This window comes from Typopeltis vanoorti, chromosome 9 (assembly GCF_054136105.1).
Source record: "Typopeltis vanoorti isolate ZY-2024b chromosome 9, IOZ_Tvanoo_1.0, whole genome shotgun sequence".
NCBI lineage: Eukaryota > Metazoa > Arthropoda > Arachnida > Uropygi > Thelyphonidae > Typopeltis > Typopeltis vanoorti.
The window spans coordinates 129,413,452-129,436,536 of NC_143557.1; the positions used below are offsets into that span (position 1 = coordinate 129,413,452).

A 23,085-nucleotide genomic window follows, 5' to 3' on the forward strand; every position below is an offset into this window, starting at 1 on the left:
TCAGCTAGATGGCATTGAAATCACTTTCAGTAGGTTTATGCGCTTGCGCGAAAGGTACATGTTTGTAATTAGTCCCAATACCAAAAGAATGTGATTGACCAATGAGAGGCCTGTTGATTCTCCAATACCAAAACTATTTGCTAGTTTAGAGTTCGATTCATTGTTATGATGGCTTACATATTTCGTGTGTGCTACTGTCAGTGATATAAAAAAATGAATAGAGTAATCAGTAATTTTATTTACATTTTATTCCATTTATATAAGCAATAAAACTCATTTGGGAGCAGTAGGTTGAGTTGGATAATATTGAGAATAAGGGGGTGGAGGTGACAAAGTCATATTCGGATGAGTTTCATAGCCTGTCCCCCATGTTTGAGATGGTGGAAAGTTAGGGTTATGTCCTTGGGGATGTCCTTCTGAGAGAGTTAGCACAGGATGAGGTTGCGGATATGCCTGGCTGTACACTGCACTAGGTAATGTGGGCTGCGGTTGTTGTTGTTGGCTGATCACCGCTCCTGGCTGGGTACGGTTGGCGCAACATCCAAAGAAAACTCTGCCAATTATGAAACAGCAACCTGACACAATAAGAATGCTTACGATCGCTATCCCAGCAATGGCACCTGGAGACAACTTGGAACTACTCCGTCGTATATATGATGATGAGAAGTTGGCATCACTGTTTTCTTCTTCCTCGTCATCATCATCATTATCATCATCATCTGAAAATCAAAGAAACTACAGTGAATAAAACTTTTAACATTTATTTTTATATCTTTTTTAATAAAATACTGACCATCAACAGTATTTTTGAAGGAACTGTATTCTTAATTCTCTTTTTGTAGGAGAAAATTTTAGTCCAAAACATAGAAATCATCCTCATCCTCATTATTATTATTATTAGAACAAATTGATTTTTTTTGTACCCGTCCATTAAATCTTGGAAGGTTAGATGATAATAATAATAATAATTTTAAAACAATGTTTTATCATTATGATAATAATAATAATAATAATAATAATTACCAGAAATAACCAAGTTTTTGACTTTGGAGGTATCTCAGATAAAATATCGTGTGAGTTCAAGTTTCGGATCACTGGCCTTTACACCATTCTTTCTTAAAGTGTGTTGCGAAGCCCCCTAGTGAGCCATGTTGTTTTCTTGGCGGGTTACGAGAGAATTTAATTAGTAAATCAGTATTTTTTCTAAATCCTAGTTTGAAATTTTTCACTTTGGAACAGAATATATTGCAAATATTTAATTAAAAAGTTATTTTAATTAAAATTCTACACGGACTATAGCATGTGTTTATCAATTTACTACTTTTGGCTTCACGTACAGTCAGAGTATCTTGGACTCTATAATGTATCGATGAAGCAATTATTGCCATTCTCCTGAACTTATAAGTGCAAAATTGAGTTTACAATACATTTTTGTGTGAAAAGTATGTCTGCTTAATGTGAAGCCAGATATGAAGCTGAAACTATAGCGTAGAAACTGACATAGATTTACTGGTGTCTGAAAGGAAGTAGTGTCATCATACTTCGCATTAATATATTTAATATACACTACTCAAAACAAATAGAGGATATTTTAGTTTCTGTCGGATAATTATAAATTTCTGCAAATAATTATAACTATTGGGTACTTTATATATGAATAACTATTTCTTATTTATCGTCACGGTGTAATTGATGAGATATTAATAAATAATCGATATTTATTACAAATTTAACAAATTATACATTTCAGCGTGATATAATGTTAACAAGAATAGCCAAAATCGCTTTTATTAAATTTTAATAGCCATTATTAATCCATTAACAGCCAAAACAGTGGTGCATCTTGATTGCATGGGGCGGATAAGATGATCAAATAGTTCTTATGGGATATTTCCCCACTCTTCTGTGAGAGCAATTTCGAGCTCTTGAAGCAATCGTGGTGGCAGCAGTCGAGCAAAGACTCACCTACCTAAAGCATCCCTGGCATCTTCGATTGGATTACAATCCGGTGAACTAGCAATCCATTCGTTCAATTCCTTCTTCTTCCTCTTGTGCCAAATTTGCACAGTATAGACGAGCATTGTCATCCATAAAAATGAATTCTTGGACAATTGCAGCAGCATATGGACGAACTATAGGTTCCAAAATCCCATCGCGATACCTTTAGGCTGTTAAGGAACCATTTCTGATCAAAAAGAGATCAGTATGGCCACCTATACTTATTCCGGCCCCATACCATAAAAATCCAACCTTGATGTTGGGGTCTTTCATGAACAAACTGTGGATTACTTCTTGTTCCACTTTCACTCCATATCAAGAAACGTCGGTTATCTGGTTGCAGGCTGAACTTGGAACTCGTCACTAAAACGTACACGAGCACAATCCTCATTTGTCCTATTGCAGTGTTCCTGTGCCCAAATTCTTCGGGCTCTTTTGTGATTTGCAGTAAGTGGAATGCAAACTATTGGTCTTCGAGCATATAAACTTATGTCATGAAGACGATGTCGAACGTTTCCCGTCTCCAGAAAGCGATTCCAAAGTCGCGAGATACACGACACGCTTGAGCGACAACTTGATGCGTTTGTCCAGCTTCTAATCAACCAATGGCTCTCCAAGCCATGGATTCCGGGATATCATGTTGCTCTGCCATTTTTAACAAAATAATGGGAGGTAGGTGACACAAGTTTACAATTGAAGTGATAATTATGCACTGTGGAAGTGAGCGCAACAAGCCACGCTTTTATACCCCCTCCACATGTTAATACTACGACTAAGACACGTTTCGACAAGACTTAGCATGATTTTGTACGCAGTTGCGTGTTCTACACTGCTGTTATGTATATTAAGAATATTTTAAAATAAATGTGTTATGTTAGATTTGTAAATTATTTTTATAACTTTATAATTTACAATAAAACCAAAATACCCCGTAATTGTTTTGAGCAGTATACTTTGCACTTTTTTTTTTACAAGCTTAATTCCTTGAATGTTTGAGCTTAATTGTTTAGTATTAATTTTCTATAACATACGAAGAATCATCTGATATAATGACTTTAAGGACTCCTGTTTAAGGACTATTGAATCTAAACCAATTGCAACGATGATACTCATAGGATTATCTAATATATTTAATTTATGCTTATTTAAATAAGGTGTTAGAATAATTTTACAATATTTTTAAAAAATTTAAGTTTTTAAACTTAAAACATTTAGAAAGAATCGTTATTTATATATTCTTAAATAAAATTTATTTTCTTTTATAAACAGAGATTAAAACAATGACTAGTCAGAGTCATAATTTATTGTTTATATTTTTTACCATTTATCAAGCTGATCTGACTTCCCTGTGTTCTTAATTTGCTCGCAACCAAAAGGTTTCAATTCCCACCTTGGGGAAACAAAAAAAAAGTATATCTTACCATATTTTATGTTTATTTTTATGACTATATTACAATAAACAGTATAGAAACTATGGTAATGTGTGCTACAAAAACGTCCATATTTATGTAGAACATATTCAAAAGCAAAAGCCAAGTTTAAATAATAATTGATGCACTTAGAAGATCAAAATGGAAGTTTTGATAGTATATTCCCAAGTACTGACCAGGCTGATCGCTGCTTAACTTCGGTGATCATACGAGAACCGGTGGGTTCAGCGCAATCTGGCCTCTAGCTATTTGATTATGTTTGTTAAAATACTATATATATGCATATGACGAAGTATTACACCTTAATTTTTCTGTAATTGTATATGATATTTACATAAAATAAACGTAAATGAGCAAATTCTAAACAAGCAGTGTGATATAAATTCTCTGTCGCTGTTTATATACACACTATTTTCTCTTTCAGCAAATACGATTCAAGACTGCGCAGAAGCGAATGCGCAATGTGAATAGCTAGGCTAAAACAGAACTGTTCTTAAAATATCAACAATAGGATTTTAAAGGCAACTCCATTTGACTTCATAATAACATTCTAATCACACTTTTCTTTATCTACCTCTTAGTATTTGTATGTAGTGAATGTTCGGTGACTTGAAATGACAGACGGATTTTCCTATTTGTGATATATTTTGCCAAGTTTGCTAAATATTCCTGAGCTACCTTGTAAGGTAGCTTATAAATATTTAATAAGAGAAAAACACTTCTAAATGTATATCACACCATCCTTTCCGAGACAAAAATAGAGAGATTAACCTTTGCTGCGTTTTGCCCGAGTTTGTACTAGGACCACTTGCATTAGCTCACGCTAGTAATCGCCGATACTTTTATAGTTTACTATAATCGGCAAGAAACTCTCTGATTCCAATCTTTGAGTTTCTTATTCGGTTTTAAAACAATGTGGGATTTAATATCCCATTAATTTAAATAAGAGAGATTTTAATAATTCAAATTGGGAAAGATGCAAATACAAATACATATGCAGTTATTTCTCCCCCCCCCCCCACTAATCTTTTAAGAAGGTATTTAGTTTACGGAAATAACAAATTCTCTGGTATATTTTGCCAGAAATGTTTACTGTAACATTGATGTAAATTAAATTTTACGTCAATATAAATGTTTCTAATTACATTTTCAAAATAATATTCTCAGTTATGACATGTATATTGTAACAACATAATTAAATAGAATGGATCGGTGACAACCCCTGTTACCAATCCGTTATCAACCTACTTACGTCCCCTGTTTAAATACTGACATCGCAGTACTTTATCAAACACCTTCTCAAAATCAAGAAATATTAGAGTACAATCTACACCTATAAAATGTAATAGATTTACTAAAATCAATTATTTTTAGTAATTTGATTACATTTTATATATTTGGGTAGCAATTTGATTACAAATTACTACCCAAGGGATTCCTTATTTCACAATCCAGTCTTGTATTCTGATTTAACCAATTCCTTCAAAACCTTCATTATCACTTAATCTGAGAGCTTAGTAAAATTTTTCATAATTTTATTTCAAAATATATCTTAATGAAAGTTTCTGTAAATTACAACGCAGCAAATTTAACTCTCTCAAGGCGCAGATACCATAAGATAGAAACGGGATGGACTAAGGAAATGGTACAGTTTATTCATGAATATTGATATCATCTTCCCATTCTGTAATTATTTGGTGTAATTCTCTTTGCAGACGCATGTCAATGATGTGTGTGATAGAAAAGTGAAAGGCGAATCAGTGATTTGTACACTTTTAGGTAGCTCTTAGTCCGTTGTTGATTATCCCTAGTAAGTATAATATAATATTTCACCTTGGTCTAAGAGTTTTCGAACTCAGATGGATGCAGTCAGTTAAACAAATAGGCAGTTTTCCTTTTCGGTAACATGCCAGTTCACGCGTAAAACTAATCAATTCGTGAACACGATGTTCAATTGGATATTAGAGGTGAAAAAGTAAAGGATTGCTCATCATAAGCCTAGAGTAGTTAGTATGGGGATGCAAGAGAGCGTGATAGTATTAGGAGAAAAAAATACAGATAGATAGCATGAGAGAGAGAGAGAGAGAAAAGGCCTCAGCTCTTTTATATCGTCATATAGCCAAAGGCCATCAGTTTTCCTTTTTCACCAATCTCATATAGATGAACAACCAAAAGACCAATTGAAACTAAAGCGCAAAGATGACTAATACCCAGGTGGTTATCCCCGTCTGGGTTAACTACCTGGATTTTTGTAGTGTTTTTGAAAGGAGTCAAGGACGTCTTTAGTGGTAGACATGCCTTCTCCATCAACACAAATTTGAGTTATAGTCCTTTGTTTGCGAAATTTTGTAAATTGTCTATTGAAGAATGCAGCTGAAAGGCTGTCTGCTAAGTGCTGTTGTATTCTTATCTTAAAATTTATTTCTTCTACTTATTTCTGTCTTTCCAGTTCTATCTCTTTGTTAATGTTTCTAATGAAGTTGATACATTCTATACCATTGCGTTGTTTTGTTACAAACCAGCTTCTCTCTTTATACAGGTCTTATTCAATGTGTAATTTCATTATTACCATGAATTCAACACCTTAGGACTGGCTTAAAGGAGCGAAGCAAAGCAAAAATGCTTTTCATCTTCCCCGTTATCTGTAGAGGAGAGTGTAGGGATAAGGTGTTATTGAGCTATTAAAGCTCAGATCATGGCAGGAGGATAACAGCACTAGCCGAGCCTCAGTTAGAACTTCATTGGCTACAGCAGTGGTCGCCAAAGTGGTTGATATCGATCCCCCAGGGGTCGATATAACATTGTTAGGGGTCGATTCGGGTTCAGGGATCGATAGAAAAATATAAGACATCATTGTACAGGTAATATTTAATTTGGTTAACTTGGATTACTTCCATCCTGAATGACAACGCAATTAAGAGTGAATCGTGGGAACAGTGACATGAATAGAACCTGTAAGATGGAGCAAGGTCATGAAAATAGTTAGAGGCCAATCGAGTAGGCCAAAATGACGTATTTACCAATAAACGGATGTTGTGGTTCCTGCCCGGCCGGCACGGCGGGAGCGAGATTGCAACACGTGCATGGTTCTTATTTACTTAAAAGCATTCAATCCCAGTCTCATTTTTGCGCATCGACATACAAGTGAGCGTTAATGTTCTAAAATTCATCAACATACATATTATAATTCAATCGTTATTCATTCACGAACTAAACTTCTCTATGTTGAAGAGGTGAGCAGGACTGGTACTAATACCAGAGATATTAATACCAGTAGTTTATTAATATCACTAGTAATACCAGTGATAGTAATAGTAGTAATAGTAATATAATAATATATACTATATTATACATACAATAAACACTGTAACTATAAAATAAACAATCTAAAAAACTCACATAAGCGTCTTTTTTTGCTTATCCTATTATAATTATGTAATAGTAAAATAGAGGGGTCGATAATAAGTCAAGAAACTCTTGAAGGGGTCGACAGTCAAACAAGTTTGGCGACCCCTGGGCTACAGCATTGCAATCCATTACCCTCCTAGGGTTTCATCCATCAACCTTCCCAGAACCATTTCGAATTCAACACCTTATAAGGACTGGCTTAAAGGGGCGAAGCAAGAATGCTTTTCATCTTCCCAGTTGTCTGTAGAGGACAGTGTAAGGATGAGGTGTTACTGAGCTATAAAGTTCTGATCATGGCAAGAGGGTAACAGCATTAGCCGAGCCTCAGTTAGAACTTCACTGGCTACAGCATTGTCATCCATTACACTTCCTGGGTACCCATTTTAGTCGCCTCGTACGACATGCATTAGCTACATTGGTTCTATTCTTATCCCGGCAACCACACGGAGAATTCAACACCAAAGCAACGGTTGCATTTTTCATAAGTCAACTCCTGGTAGGCGTATTATAATAATTATCAAAAAGAATAGCTCTTCTGATTATTTAAATTAAGGGGGATATTAAATACCACATAGTTTTAAAATCGATGTGGGATTTAATATCCCCTTAATTTAAATAATGTTTTCATTGCCGAAATGAAGCTTATTAGCTCTTCATACTTAAGCTCTTCTGATTATTTTATCAAAATAAATTAAGCAAAGAGGGAATATTAAAAATACAATCTAATTTCATATCTAATTACATATAAAATCTTTGAAAATATGGAAAAACTTCAGTTTTTAAAGATTGATGTATATGTAAAAATTGAACGTTTCTCTGACAGGATTGCTTTGATATTAAGTAAGGATTTTTACCCTTACTTAATATCCCCTTACTTAATACCCTTACTTTTAGGACCCTTTGTTTCTGACTATCAGTCTATTTAAACCTTTATCAAAAAGCACTAATGAAAGTACAGACGTCTGTCAGAGTTCGTGTCTTTTAATTAGTGTAAGTTAAGGCAATTCCGAGGCGAGGATTATATTCTCATAAGCCCTCTGGTCAAATTTTCGAAACTTACAAAGTTTATACAAATATTTGTTGAATAAGATTAGATCTTTAATATCTCCTATTCTTATTTAATTCACATCGCCTAAATGAAATCGCATGACTTCTGCTTTGATAATTGTCGTCATATATTTCTCAGATTTCAAGTAATCTGTGATATGCTAAGACATCCAGCGATCTTGGTCAATGCAAGAGTCGTCTCGGATAAATTTGTTGAGAGAAATATAAGAAACCAAAGGACACTACGTAGCTCATTTGGTAGTGATTATAACCTTTGGTATGTTAAAGTTTTTACCTAAAGAATTCTGAAGTTTGTCGTCTTGCAAAACAGGCAGCCCATACAGGACTTAATGCTCTGGCTTCATACGCTTAGCTGGTAGTAATTTCAACCAATAGAAATAAAAAAATAAAAATAGAGTAAAAATATTAACATTCACTGGATGCAAAATTAAAACTTCGAAGCAGAAGTGCTACTTAAGAATGTAATCGATTGAGTTGATTGTCAGAGGCGCAACATGAATCCAATAACGCAATCGCAGGATGACTTTATAAGACATGGAAGAATCTATCGAACGGAGAACGGCCAAAGAGAGAAATGAAGAGTCTCCAAATGAAGGAAATGCTCGCGGCATTCAAGGTCATAAGAACCGAAGATGAGGCAGCAATTCTCGTATGGTCGCTGTTTATAGGGAGGAAGGAAATAAAAACTGAGAGCCTTATCCTGTAACCGAGATAGGAAGACCAAAATAACTCAACCATTTGTCCTGAACTTAAAAATGATGACGAAATATCATAAAACAGACAATTTGGAAAGCGAATACCATTATGAGCTCAAACCAAGCGGATAAAACATCGGCAGATAGTTCTACTCGACTTGTACCAAATTGTTTTGTTTTGGTACAGTGTAATATCTGTTCATCAATGAATGGCTTCTAATGAGAAGGGCGTCTATTGCACCACCACTCTACAGATCAGAGCAACAAAAGAAGCCACAGACTTCCACGTGGGTGGAACGTTAGGACCCCGGTCGAGGCCGCTTCCTCTACTGATCAGAGAGCCTTTTGATTGAAAAACGCATGGAAAAATTTAGGACCCGGATCGAGCCTGCTTCCTCTACTGGACGGGAAAACGATTGGGGGGGGGGAATGTGTCATGAGGATTGAGTTGGTGTCCGCAAAGTTGTGTTTTGCTATAGATATAGTGTAGTATCTGTTCCTGAACGAATGAAGTTCCTAGTTGGTCTTCGATGAGAAGACCAACATGCGTTGAATCGAAGAACACACCGTCATCCGAACGAAACTATTTTTGCATAAGAATGAATGACAAAAATGAGTTTTTCTAGACAGCAAACAGCCATTATTATAACCAAAAATTGTTATTTATTTTATGGTTTTGCCATTTTAACTTTGTTAATACCGAATGGCCATTTCTTGGTTCTACCTCTCAAATCTCCTAGCAATGCCATCCCTAATAGCCATATCAAGTGGCTATTCTGCTAGAATTTGCCGATAAGCAATGCATATTGAGGTGATATATTCTTTATGATGCAGTACATTCTTTTGAGAAACCGGGAAATTTCGTACGTATAACAAATTTGGGATGTTCACTTGTTTATGTTCTACTGCTTATTTATCTACTGCTCCCCCCATTCCCGGAGGGGGAGCAGTAGATTAATACTCTTCATACTGTCTTCCTTGGATATAACTGACTAAAATTGGTATTCACGCTCTCTGTGGAAGAACTTGGAAGTCTCATACACATTCAGTCGAAATATTATGACCACCATCCTAATCGTTCGTATACCCCTTCTCCTCCCGTCTAGCTGCAATTGCAACAATGTGACTTGGTAGGAACTCTATAAGAGCGTTGAATGTTGCAGGAGATATGCCTTAAACCATTGTTAGGATTGCTTCTTGTAGATCTGCAAGTATTTGCGGTACATGATTCCAATGCCGAATCTCTCGATATAAGCTTAGAGATGTTCTATGGGATTCAGAGAGAGCGAATTCGGCTACCATTATAACACCTGGAAGTCTCTGCTATCTCTTCCGGAAACCACGTTGAACTGCAGGTCAGCCCGGCGGAATATCCTGTGTCATCCTGGAAGATAGTTACTAAGAAGATGCGTACCTGATCAGCAACACTTTATTGCCTTCATGGTTTGGCCTACGAGTGTCAGGATTCCAAGAAAAGTATAAGAAAACATCCATCATATCATACCCCTATCTCCTCCTACTTGCTTTTGCTGGATTATGATATCTGAGTCATTCCTCTCGCTAGGTTTTCTCCGAACCCTCTTTCGACCATGCGCACGGCATAGCTGGAGACAAGATTCTTAATTCCTGCCAAAAGGGCACTTTTTTGCAGTCTTCAGCCGTGCGATGACGTCTCTTAGATGCAAACCATAGGCATATGATTATGCGTAAAAATGGATACCTTAACTCAGTGGTTCTTAACGTTTTCTTTGCCTGGCGTCCCCTTTCAACCATTTGTATAGCCTGGTGTTCCCTGCCCAATTTTACACTAGGTTAATGACTCAATAAGATAATTAAAATATATTATTAGGCAAACCTGAATTACTATAAACATATTTGAACTGATAGTTAATTTAAAATTAATGACTTACCCCCAAAAACGTAAACTTACTGTATTTAATAAGGCAATCATTAATGGCTACCCTGAGCCTGATGAGATCCTCCTATTTGTGCAATATCAGGAATCAATGTTCGACAAACGAAGTCTCAAGTCTCCTCTTTCATTTATTTGCAATCTATTTCGCTGCTTAGCTAACAACTGCAACACCACGCTGAATCCTTTCTCGACCAAATATGAAAAGCAACTGAAAAGCAGTAATTTTATTTCTTGCCAAGGCTGAGGATGCTTGAACTGCATGTTTGCCCAGAATCTTTCATACCCACGCTGTTGAAATTGTACTTGAGCTTCAAAATAATTTTTTAAGTCAATAAATTGTTTACACAAATTAGGATGCACAGAAATGGCATGAAAATGAAATGGATTTATGATCCAATCGAGTGTTTTAAGCTCATCAAAGTCTTTGAATTCCCTTTCAGTGTCAGAAGATGAGAACAATAACAATCGAAATCTGTATCTAATATTAAATCATCTATTATTTGAAACCGCAGAAATCTCGTCTTGCAACGCCCTGCTTGTAGAATGTTAATTTGCTGAACAATTCATTTATAATTCCCTTTGCTTTAATAAGACTCATGCTGCTTACCTGAAAATTTAATTTTAACCTCATTGAATTTGGTGAAAATATCGGAAAGATAGGCGATGTCAACATTTTCCTTTTTTAGAACATTGCACTGTTCTCATCACGTGAATTATGAAATTCCAAAACAGTATCGTAGAGATCATTAAAGTGTCGCAGACATTTCCATTTGAGAACCATCTAACTTCAGTGAGAAGCAAAAGACGCTCAAATTCTTCATGGCAAAATTCCCGAAAAATACTGGTATTCAATGACTGGGCTTTTATTTTATTAACTGCTTTAATAACATCATCCAAAGTCTTATGTAGTCTCCCGCTAAGATGTTTGGCAGCTAACTGCTGTCTTTGAAGAATGCAGTGAATTGTAAAGATATTTAAAACTGCTTCTTTTAAATGTGCTATAAATCTACGGTGACGATCAATCATAGCTACTGCTCCATCAGTTGCACACGCAATAATATTTGTAAGAGGAATGTTTTTTGCATTAAAAAAGTCTTTAACAACCTTAAAACTGCAGAACCTTTTGTGTCAATTTTCAGTTGTTCAGCAAACAAAAACTCTTCAATAATTTCTTCATTAAAGTTGTCTCATCAAATTGCAAGGAAAATTCTATGATTTTTAAATCATCACAAAGTTTTTTTCAATGTCCTTTGCCATTTCATCAATTCTTGTTGATACTGAACTATTGCTGAGAGGAACTGACGACGTCGTATTACTTTTTTCCTGGGGCAATCATCGCATCTAAAACTTCATTTATAGCCGGAAAGATGAGTTTCGCTAACAGTATGTGGTTTTCCACATTTGGCAATTAATTTTGAAAGTTTGTCATATAGGCGTTAGGAAAAGTATCAGATGAAGCGGATAAAAGTAGCGGATTCTACTAAAAATAGCCGAAATTAATTTTTTTCAATGTAGATAATTCAGACCAAGAAGTAGCCCAATTACTTAACTTACAATACAAAAATTCTAAAAAAATAAGTAGCCAATAAATTTCAACAGTATTGTCAAACATACAATATGAATAGGGATGCTAGATTAAATACGGAAGTTTTTGCTTTTATTATATTAGTAATATTATAATGCTTACCGCCCCCCAGCGCCCTCCCCAGGTAGAGGGCAACCGCCCAGGTAAAAACCACCACTGCCTTAACTGAATACCTATTTTAAAGGTCCATAACGAGCAGGACAGGTTGCATTGTGGTCAGGAAAATATTTCCATTGTTCGCGGTCAAACTTCATGGTCAGCCGTTCCAGAGTTTTTCGTTTGTTTGTCTGTTACCAATATCGATTCGTTAGTCTCAAGTGAATCTCACATCTCAAGTATTGTGAAGTAATTATTCTCGAAATTAATTTTCAAATTAATTTCAAGTTTATGCGAATTTCATTATCAGTACGAATGGTGTCAAATGTCTAACTTTAATTAAACTGTATTAACTTTTATTAGGATTATTTTCACATTTGTCAAGATTAAAATATTTTTATGAAATTTTTCTGAATAATTTATTTTGTTAATAGACTATACTAATAATGTGCTACCAATAATAATTGTTTTTAAATAATATTGATATGCTTATATAAAACTAATCATCTTTAAAAATAATTAGATGATAAAATAAGCAAGTTAACTATTTCAAAATTTTTAAGTAAAACTGTAAAATTTTATAAATTTCTATCTTTTTTTCTTTATACACCTCTAACAGTTAAAAATAGGTTTATTTAATAATATCGTCAGCAGAACCACAACTCCGTCGGGTTTCAGGAACATCTATCGAGGAATACCTTGGAGGGTAATGGATGGCAATGCTGTAGCCAATGAAGTTCTAACTGAGGCTTGGCTATTGCTGTTACCCCCCCTCCCATGATCAGAGCTTTAATAGCTCAATTTAATAGCTCAATAACACCTTATCCCTACACTGTCCTCTACAGATAACGGGGAAGATGAAAAGCATTCTTGCTTCGCCCCTTTAAGCCAGTCCTTATAAGAACAACTCTGTCATGAACGAATCAATCGACCGTGAGATGCGGTGATTCATTCATTCAATCTAATACCCTTGGAGGGTAATGGATGGCAATGCTGTAGCTAATGAAGTTCTAACTGAGGCTCGGATATTGCTTTTACCCTCCTGCCATGATCAGAGCCTTAATAGCTCAATAACACCTTACCCTTACATTGTCCTCTACAGATAACGGGGAATATGAAAAGAATTCTTGCTTCGCCCCTTTAAGCCAGTCCTTATAAGGATAAGGACAACTCAGTCGTGGTAGAGAAATTAAAAAAAAGTCCTTTTTAGGACTTCTAGGGTAATGAATGGCAATGCTGTAGCCAATTAAGTTTTAACTGAGGCTCGGCTATTGTCCGTTACCTAGCCATGACTGGAGCTTTTAGCACAATAAAACTCCATCTACACAGATTCTCTTCATTCAGATGACGGGATAAAGAGTCAAGGCTCAGTCAATCGCCCAGTTCTTATAAGAATAACTCCGTCGTGGGAGGGAATCGACCATGAGATGTGGTGATTAATCACCCTTGGAGGGTAATGCTGTAGCCAATGCAGTTCTAACTGAGGATAGCCTATTGCTGTTACCCTCTGCCATGATTAGAGCTTTAATAGCTCAATAACACCTTATTATACCTACACTGTTCTCTACAGATAACGGGGAAGAAGAAAAGCATTCTTGCTTCGCCCCTTTAAGCCAGTCCTTATAAGGATAAGGACAACTCCGTCGTGGGAGGGAATCGACGGTGAGATGCGGTGATTAATACCCTTGGAGGGAAATGGATGGCAATGTAGCCAATGAAGTTCTAATTGAGGCTCGGCTATTGCTGTTACACTCTTGCCATTATTAGAGCTTTAATAGCTCAATAACACCTTATCCCTACATTGTCCTCCACAGATAACGGGGAAGATGGAAAGCATTCTTGCTTCGCCTCTTTAAGCCAGTCCTTATAAGGACGACTCCAAACCTGATTCCGGAATCGACCGTGAGATGCGGTGATTAATACCTTTGGAGGGTAATGGATGGCAATGCTGTAGCCAATGAAGTTCTAACTGAGGCTTTGTTATTGCTGGTACCCTCCTGCCATGATCAGAGCTTTATTATATATCAATAACACCTTATCCCTACACTGTGCTCTACAGATAACGGGAAGATGAAAATCATTCTTGCTTCGTCCCTTTAAGTCAGTCCTTATAAGGACGACTCCAAACCTCAGTAAATAACCTAAACATCCTCCCTAAAGAACAATTTGGTTTTCGGCAACACCATAATACTACCCAGCAAATCCACAGAATTGTGGAATACATCACCACCAGCTATGACTGGCGCCATTGCACAGGAGCTGTTTTCCTAGACCTATCCAAAGCATTTGACAAAATCTGGCATCTCGGACTCCTACACAAACTTATTTCAGCCGGTATCTCACTAAAAATGGTTCATCTAATCCATTCATATCTTCAGACTACATCAATACAAATCAAAATGAACTGTTCTACGTCATCCCAGCGGCATATCTTTGCTGAGGTGTTCAGGGATTCCTACTGGCTCCATTGCTGTTTTCTATATACATGTCGGACATCCCACACAATCCAATGTCTTCCATCTTGGCCCTGTATGCGGACGACACAGTAATACTAACCATATCTCTCCGACTCCACTTCGTTACCAGAAAGGTTCAAGAAACCTTCTAAACCTCGAAATGGAGATTGGAAGTCAATCCCCAAAAAGCTCAGCCATTCTTTTCTCAAAAAGGCCAATGCCTCCTGTAGGAGATGTGTTACTATTCAATACTAAAATTCCCTGACAGACAGACAAATTACCTGGGTGTAATTCTCGACAAAAAGCTATCTTTCAACCAACACATCAAGTTTACGTGTGCAAAGGCATCTAAATCCATCGCTCAGATCTATCCGCTAATTAATAGAAATAGCAAGCTCAGCAACAGAATCAAATTGCAGCTATACCAGTTGACGATTCGTCCTATAATCACCTACGCCTTTACAGCCTGGAGCCACACCTCTAATACTAACATTATCAAAATACAGCGAGTGCAGAATAAGTGCTTGAGAATGATTCTGAACGCCCCGTGGTATGTTAGAAACAATCAACTTCATAGAGATACAAATATTCCGTATATTTTCTCTTTCCTACAATTCTTAGCATCTACGTTCTTCCTAAAGATGTCCATACACCCCAGCGATGCATAATCATCATGCCCAATCAGGGCGAGCAATCTGCTCATAAATTTTACCCTCACCGTAACCGCACTATGTAAAGCGCACATTCTTTCGGTGTATATGACAAGAGCCACTAAATAGGTCGGTTTTGACCTTTATTATGGGCTCCATCCTTGTCATCTCGCATGGGTCTGTAAAAATGTTGTTTTATATCGTTATTTCTATTTGTTATATTAATTAATCTTATTATATCTTATTGTGATCTTATCATAATTTTACTTCTATCCTGTGGCCACAAATAATAAGGCTCATGCGTGCAATACTTCAAGAACAAAGAAAGTGCCTGGTGTTCACTCTATTTTAAATTTTGGAAAATTTGATTGTAAGTCAGCTGCGCACCAAAATTCCAGGACAAGAGAAGTATCTCCCTCCAGAGAATAGAACACACAGTTCCTTCCTCTCCAACTTATCTGTATACAAATTTTATATATATTTCTTACTCTACAGTCGTGGCATTATCAACTTCAATACACATTGGTTCGATTTTATGAGTAGTGCATTGGACTTTGGGATCAGGCAAGTTATTTTGACCAGAAAACAATTTATTCATTACTAAACAACGAATATACAAATCTCAAATATTAATTTCAACTGATTCTAGAATTTACTTTATCAACAACTCAATATAAAGGTATATAGTCCTGTCCCTTAACCATTGAATTTAAGCAAGACCACGTGTCTAGATTTCCGCCCTTTTTTTAACTTTACATATATTCCGATCGTCATCACATAAAGCAGAGGTCTAGAAATTAGCTCTTACAACAACTCATGAAATTTCACTTATTCAAATGAGCTAGGCTTTTCTCCTACACAGAGTAAATCAATTCGATTATTAACTCAAGGGCTAAAGTCCTGTAACACTAAATCTAAATCAATTCCTTTAACTTAATTCACTGCCACAATCTAAATTTTTTCTTATTAGACAATGGAAAGTTCTTACTTTTCATGAAGTCGGATCCTCTTTGGCATACACTTGCGATCGAACAATTGAATTCCTATGTCTTGGAAGGTCGGCATCTGTTTCCTCCTAAAACGGCTTTTATTAGTTGCATCGTTCTCCTGGCCTTTGCTTCTCGAAGGCAGGTCTCTCGTCGGAACTCCAAGTGACCTCGTAACTTCACGCTGACCCAAGAACGGGAACTGCACACCCGATCGACTCGAACTTCAAGAAAGACCTTGATAACGATAACCATAACATAACATCACTTGCCAGAAGGGTGAAACAAGATTCTTTTTTATTCCCCGTTGTCTGATAGGGAGGACGAATTGAAGGAAGCTTTATGAGCTGTAAGCTCGCCCTGGGGTAGGAAGGAGTAGATGTAAGGGATATTTGTGTCTCTATGCAGTTGAACGGTTCTTACAAACCATGGTGCTTGTACGATCATGCGCAAACATTTCTTTTGCACTCTTCGTAACTTGAGGATGTTGGTGTTGGATGTGTGACTTCAAGCTGGTGATGCGTATGTCACTATTGGGCGGATCGTCAGCAGGTAGAGGAGTACTTTGATTCTTGTATTTAACTTGCTTTTTCTGTTTATTAGAGTTGTGCGATGGTTTTAGACGCTTTCGTGCATAAGGCTTTGATGTGTGGGTTGAAAGTTAATCTCTTGTCCAGTGTTACCCCCAAGATATTTTGTTTCTCTTTGCCAGGGGATTTTGGTGTTGAATAGGTAAAGGCCCCCCCTTGGGAGTTGCCAATCTTGTGGTGAAAAGTATCACTGTACTCTTTTTTGGATTCACCTGTAATCTCCATTTGGAGAACCATTGTTCTAGTTTTAGTAGATTTTCTTGCAGTTTTTAGTGACGAGATATGACTGTAGAGATTGGCCTAGTCCTGCTATGTCATCTGGATAGAGTGGTAAGATGGATATCATTGGGTTGTGCGGTATGTCTGCCATATATATATAGACAATAAGATCGGTGCCAGTAGGGAACCTTGGGGAACTTACGCTGAGATCCTTCGCTGATTTGAAACTGTTCCTTTTATTTTGACTTGTGTCTGTCCTGGAGGTAAGATTTAATTAGGTGGACGATTCTTGATGGTATGCCTGCTGAGATGAGTTTGTGTAGTAATCCTAAGTGCCATGTCTTATCAAAAGCTTTTGCTATGTCGAGAAAGACTGCTCTAGTGTGCTGGTGCCAATTGTAGCCGGTTGTGGTGTACTCAATTAGCCTATGAATTTGTTGAATAGTACTGTGATGTTGTTGAAAGCGAAATTGTTACTTTGGAAGGATATTCAAATCATTTACTGAGGCTCGGAGTTTGGGGAGGATGATTTTTTCGGCAATTTTGCCTAAATTTGAGAACAGGCTGATAGCTTTCAGGCAGGTGCGGATCTTTACCTGGTTTATGCAATGGGACCACATCTGCGACTTTCCAGTAGGAGGGGAAATAGTTTAATGTGAACATGGCGTTAATTATTGTGGTGAGATGTACGACTGCTCGTCGGGGCAGCAGTTTAATAATTCTATTTGTGATGCCATCAGGACCAGGGGCTTTTTTATTCTTTAGCTCTTTATGACTTCATAGAATTCCTCCTGGTGAGGTGGTTGCGGGTTTGTTGTTGCAGGTTTCGGGGAGTTTTAGTGCATATCTGACCTGGCGGTGGATTTTGTAGACATGCTTGATGTCCAAGTTATCGTATGCAGGGCTACACTGTTTTTCTAGGTTTTTTGCTATTTCTTCAGCTTTTTCTGCGTCCGTGTGTGCTAGGCCCCTGTCTGACTTCAGTGGGGGGGGATAATTGTTTTTGTTTCTGAGGCTTCTTAATAACTTCCAGATGGAGTGTTCGCCGGGTGATACAGAGGCTAATTTGGCTTCCCATGTTTCGTTCCTATGAGCTTTAAGTGCTTCTCTAACTTCATTGTTTAGTTTGGTGAGAATCCTTTTGTCTTGAGGTGCACAGGTATTATGGTACCTTTTCCTTGCTTTGTTTTTGTCCATAATTAAATCCATTATGTCTTCGGGAAGCCGATTAGGCTTAAAGGTGGTTTTAGTAGAAGTGACAACTTTTATGGCTGTGTTGATTTGCTGAGTCAGAGTTTTGACAACATTATCAATTCCTTTTATGGAGCTGATGTGAGGGACTGGTCCAATGTGTTCCGGTAGAGCTTCCGATAGATTTTTCCATGAGATGAAGGAGTGGGTGGGTGACGGCAGTTGTTCTTGCTTTCCCAGCTGGAGCAGAATTGGGTTGTGATCGGATGTCAGCTCGTTTAAAGAATCTAGTCTATACTGTAGCATAATATTTTGCAGGATAGCAATGTCGAGTATGTCAGCTGTACCGTACGTACTATGATGTGTTGGTTCGGTAGGGTCTGCCACAACTGCGTAGTTTAAACTGGAGTAGCTAAATTTGGGTGATATTATTCCTGAGTGGCCTTTGTTGAGCAGACTACGTCTGCATAGCTCTTCGTCTCCTGCCATTTGTGCTTTGCTCCGTTCAGGGCTTCTGGTTTCGGCAGTTGGTTCTCTATTGTGTTTTGTCGACCTCTGGTGGGTTGAGGAGTTGAGTCTACTGCTACTGGTTTTTGTAGACTAGTAGAGGAGGCAGGTCGTCTGTTTTTTGGGTGTTGCATACATCCTTTATAGTTTTCTGGTTGAGGGCCCTGCAGTTTGCACATTTAGCCGAGGTGGATTTTGGCTTGGTGCAGGTGTTTGTGGGGTGGCTCTCACCACATTTTCAGCACTTATATTCAGCTTTGCATAATTTCTAGGCATAACCATACTTCTGGCACCTGTGGCACTGTCCTGATGAGGTCCTTTTTCTTAGTGGTTCTTGGGCTGATTTTTAGCCCACAAATTGATGTTTGGTCGCATCTGTTTTTATATGAGTGGTGGATATCTACTAAGACGAATGGCATCAGACTTTTGTCTGCTCTGGTCATTCTGCTGACCTTGATGGGTGGTAGGTCTTGGTAGCAGAGATCGGCGGCTATGTCTTTTGTATGTATGTGTTCTGATACTCCACGGAGACTCACCTTCAGGGTCCACTCCGAGTCGAGGGTGAAGGTGTGGTATTGTACACCTTTATTGTCTAGCTCCTTTGTGAGTCTACGATAGTCCATTAGAGTGGCAGGCTGGATTTTGATGCCATCCTCTAAATTCTTTGCTGTTGTGTATGCTATCTGCGGTCATGGTGGCGCTTAGTTCTGTCCATCTGTTCTTTTCTCTTAAGATAATTGGGGGTACTTTCTCTTTAGTGGAGAAGGGGGAGTCAGAGTTGTGTCTGTCTTCCTCCATACCTTCATCCGTGGGTGGTTTTGTCATCTGTGTTTTACGTTTTTTCCACGTATGAGTCTCTCCTTGGTCATGGGGGGGGGGATTGGAGACCATCAAATCCAGTTTTTCCTCTGTGTTAGAGGTATCCTCACTTTCCTCATCGTCCCTCGTTGTAGAGAACAGGTTCTAGGAGCCTGGCCATTCCACTTCAATTTTTTGGAGTAATTTGTTGAGTAGGCTTAGCGCCAGTCCTTTGTCTAATGTTTCTATCAGGGCTTCCGTGATAGAAACACTAGACAAAAGTTTGAAATTAACTATTTCGTTCATTGTTAAGTCAAGTAGGTGTCAATGGGGAGGGGAGTGGTTCAGGACCTGCCTTGTCCCTTTCTTCCATCAAGACAGTTGAAATCTCCTTCGAGAGGCGGAAGACAACTGATGGGCACAGGGAAGGGAATAGGAGAGGGCTTGTGGAACGTGTGTGAAAACGCCAAAAGCTTACCTTTATCTGGGCGAGTACTGGTAGACACATAGGCTGTACGGTATTCCCACTCACTTCACCATCTCGATGGTGACAGTTCTTTTACTAAAGAAAAGCAGATTAATCCAAACTAGAGAAATCAGTTCGTAGCACACGAACAGATGGTGGCATCACACTCCATCACTCGAATTACCTAATCTCTTAATCACTCAGTCAATTTCATAAACACTCTGGTCCATCCTGGCCTCGACAAGCCCCAGCAAACTGCTATTTATACGGTTCCGATGACCTTCGTTTTTTTTATGTCATAGTCCCCTGGGTACTCTGATGTTCTGCACCCGTCACCCTCGTCGATCGCTGCACTTAGTCCGGAAACTCCCGTTAATGTCGACCTTCGCGTTTGCGGGGGCCTCAGGTCATGACTTAATCCTTTAATCTGTCTGGAACCTCTGCTAACTAGAGGTATACTTTGACACAATTTACCTCATATGTATTTTTCTTTGTTCTCATATTAAGCCCTTTGATTTTACAATATTCATTGGATAAAAAAACAAAAACATTATTCGAAATTTAATTTATATCAAATTTTCCATTAACACACAAGTATTTTTAGTTGGATATAGAATACTTGTAAAATCTGCATAAAAGGTATTTTATTATAAAATTCCCTTTATTCACCATTTTACAGGTCTTATGACCATTACATTATTATGGACTTTGTAAAGTAATCAAAATTAATAATAATAATATATTATGATGATGATGATGAATCAACAAGAGATATACATATGTATTTTGTTAACTGCAAAATTCTTTCACTGTACAGCAATCAAAATAAAAAAATAAATTAAATAAATATAAAAAAAACCTCACCATCTGCAGTAACAGCTCGTAAAGTTATGATTAACAGAAGAGCTGATAACAAGTAAAAACGAATATTTGTCATCCCGTTGAGTACCTTTAAAAAAAAAAAAAAGAAGAAGGAAGAAAATCAAAGAAAAGAAAATATGTTGGAATTTCATTCTTCTTAAATGAACAATTTGTGCGCATAAAACAAACAACAATAATTAAAAAAAAATTAAGGAGAACTGTGAATCTATATTAAAAAGATTTGATACAATATAATTCAATCGATTCTTTAAAATAATTAAATTTTCTTTATTTTCTATACTTTATTATAGTTTTGTATGATATCTTATTTATAAAATTAGATTCATATTGGAAAACAATATTATGTTTCCGACACCAAAACTTTCCTTTTATAATTTTTATATGTATAAGAGATAATGTGATAAGATGACGTCTGGGATTATATTATATGGAGATTGGGAGAATCAATCGACCGTGAGATGCGGTGATTGATTCATTCAATCCAATACCCTTGGAGGGTAATGGATGGCAATGCTGTGGCTAATGAATTTCTAACTGAGGCTCGACTATTGCTATTACCCTCCTGCCATGATCAGAGCTTTAATAGCTCAATAACACCTTATCCCTAAACTGTCCACTACAGATAACGGGGAAGATGAAAAGCATTCTTGCTTCTCCCCTTTAAGCCAGTCCTTATCCTTATAAGGACTATAAGGATGTTGTCTAAAATGGCAGATAATCGTCTCAATTCAAGAAAAACTACCACGGACCTTTATGCCGACGACACCACTATTCTAGCTAGATCACTCAGCCCTCGCCTAGCAATCACTAGACTCCAAGGAAATATCAATGAGCTGGCAAATTAGTTCACCAACTGGAGGATTCAAGTGAACACCCTCAAAAGCTCAGCCATGTTGTTTTCAAGAAGAAAGGTCTGCGACAAAGAAGACATCCTGCTCTCTGGTCATAAGATTCCATGGCAATCAGAGACCAAATATCTTGAGGTACTAATGGATAATAAACTTCTTTTTAACAAGCACATCAATCTCATTGGCTCCAAATCTTCCAAAGTAATAGCACAGCTCTACCTATTGATCAACCGCAAGAGCAAATTGAACCTACATAATAAATTGCTTCTTTACCGGATGGTAATACGTCCTGTCATTACCTACACCTCATCAGCCACACTTCAAGATCAAACATTTCGAAATTACAGAGAATTCAAAACAAATGCCTTAGGATGATCCTCGATGCACCGTGGTTCATCAGAAATTCACCGAGAAACTGGCATTCCATACATCTCCTCCCTTCTTCGTGATCTTGCAGAAAAATTCTTCGTGAAGTCAAGTTCACATTCAAACCCACTAATCGTGAGTTTGAATGTGAACAAGCTGTCAATTACAATGAGACTGATTACTACAAACACAAAAGACCGAAGGCTATTCTCTCAACTGATCATAGCTAACACTACTGCCCTCAGAGGGCGAGCTTAACTGCTCGCAAATCTCCCATTCCCAAACAACTCGCTCTCATCACAGATAAAGGGGAATATGAAAAGCACAAGTTCTTCACCCATCCTGTCAGAAATGTTAATGGTTAATGTTGTCTAAACAATAGGAGATGCGGTGATTAATACCCTTGGAGGGTAATGGATGGCAATGCTGTACCAATGAAGTTTAACTGAGATTCGGCTGTTGCTGTTACTCCCTGGGGCGCAGAGAGTCGAGAGTATGAGTTCGCTCTCTTAAGGGGGAAATTTGAGTCTCCGGAGAAAGTGTTATCCGGCACGTCCTTCTGAGGGGCTTTGTCGGTGAATGCTTTTCTTCGGAATATGAGCGGTTCTGCTCGGTGGTGGTGTGTGGGTGGAAGGCCATCACTGAGCGGAGCCAACGCTGAGATGGACGGTCTTTCGCCGACGATTGAGTGGCCTACGGGTCGTCCGAAATTTTAGAGACGGCTTAACCTTTACATATGGCAATGCTGTAGCCAATGAAGTTCTAACTGAGGCTCAGCTATTGTTGTTACCATCCTGCATGAACAGAGCTTTAATAGCTCAATAACACCTTATCTCTGCACTGTCTTCTTCAGATAACGGGAAAGATGAAAATAATTCTTGCTTCGCCCTTTAAGCCAGTCCTTATAAATAAGATGTCTAAAGTGTATGTG

At 37.6% G+C, this 23,085-nt stretch overlaps 1 protein-coding gene across 2 annotated transcripts in view; it reads right to left on the minus strand.

The window, feature by feature from the left end:
- Positions 1–218: 218 nt before the first annotated feature.
- The window catches only part of LOC150103539 (uncharacterized), a 31,302-nt gene continuing 8,435 nt past the window's right edge, over positions 219–23,085 (minus strand). The window contains exons 2-4 of one of the 2 annotated variants that reach the window (XM_090398316.1): positions 20,923–21,007; positions 16,290–16,524; positions 219–719 (exon numbers count right to left, since the gene is read on the minus strand). In XM_090398316.1, the coding sequence (XP_090254442.1) occupies positions 274–719; positions 16,290–16,296 (453 nt within the window). In that variant the 5' untranslated portion in view covers positions 16,297–16,524; positions 20,923–21,007 and the 3' untranslated portion in view covers positions 219–273. The remainder of the gene's footprint in view (positions 720–16,289; positions 16,525–20,922; positions 21,008–23,085) is intronic. The other variant, XM_090398315.1, reaches the window with a different exon arrangement.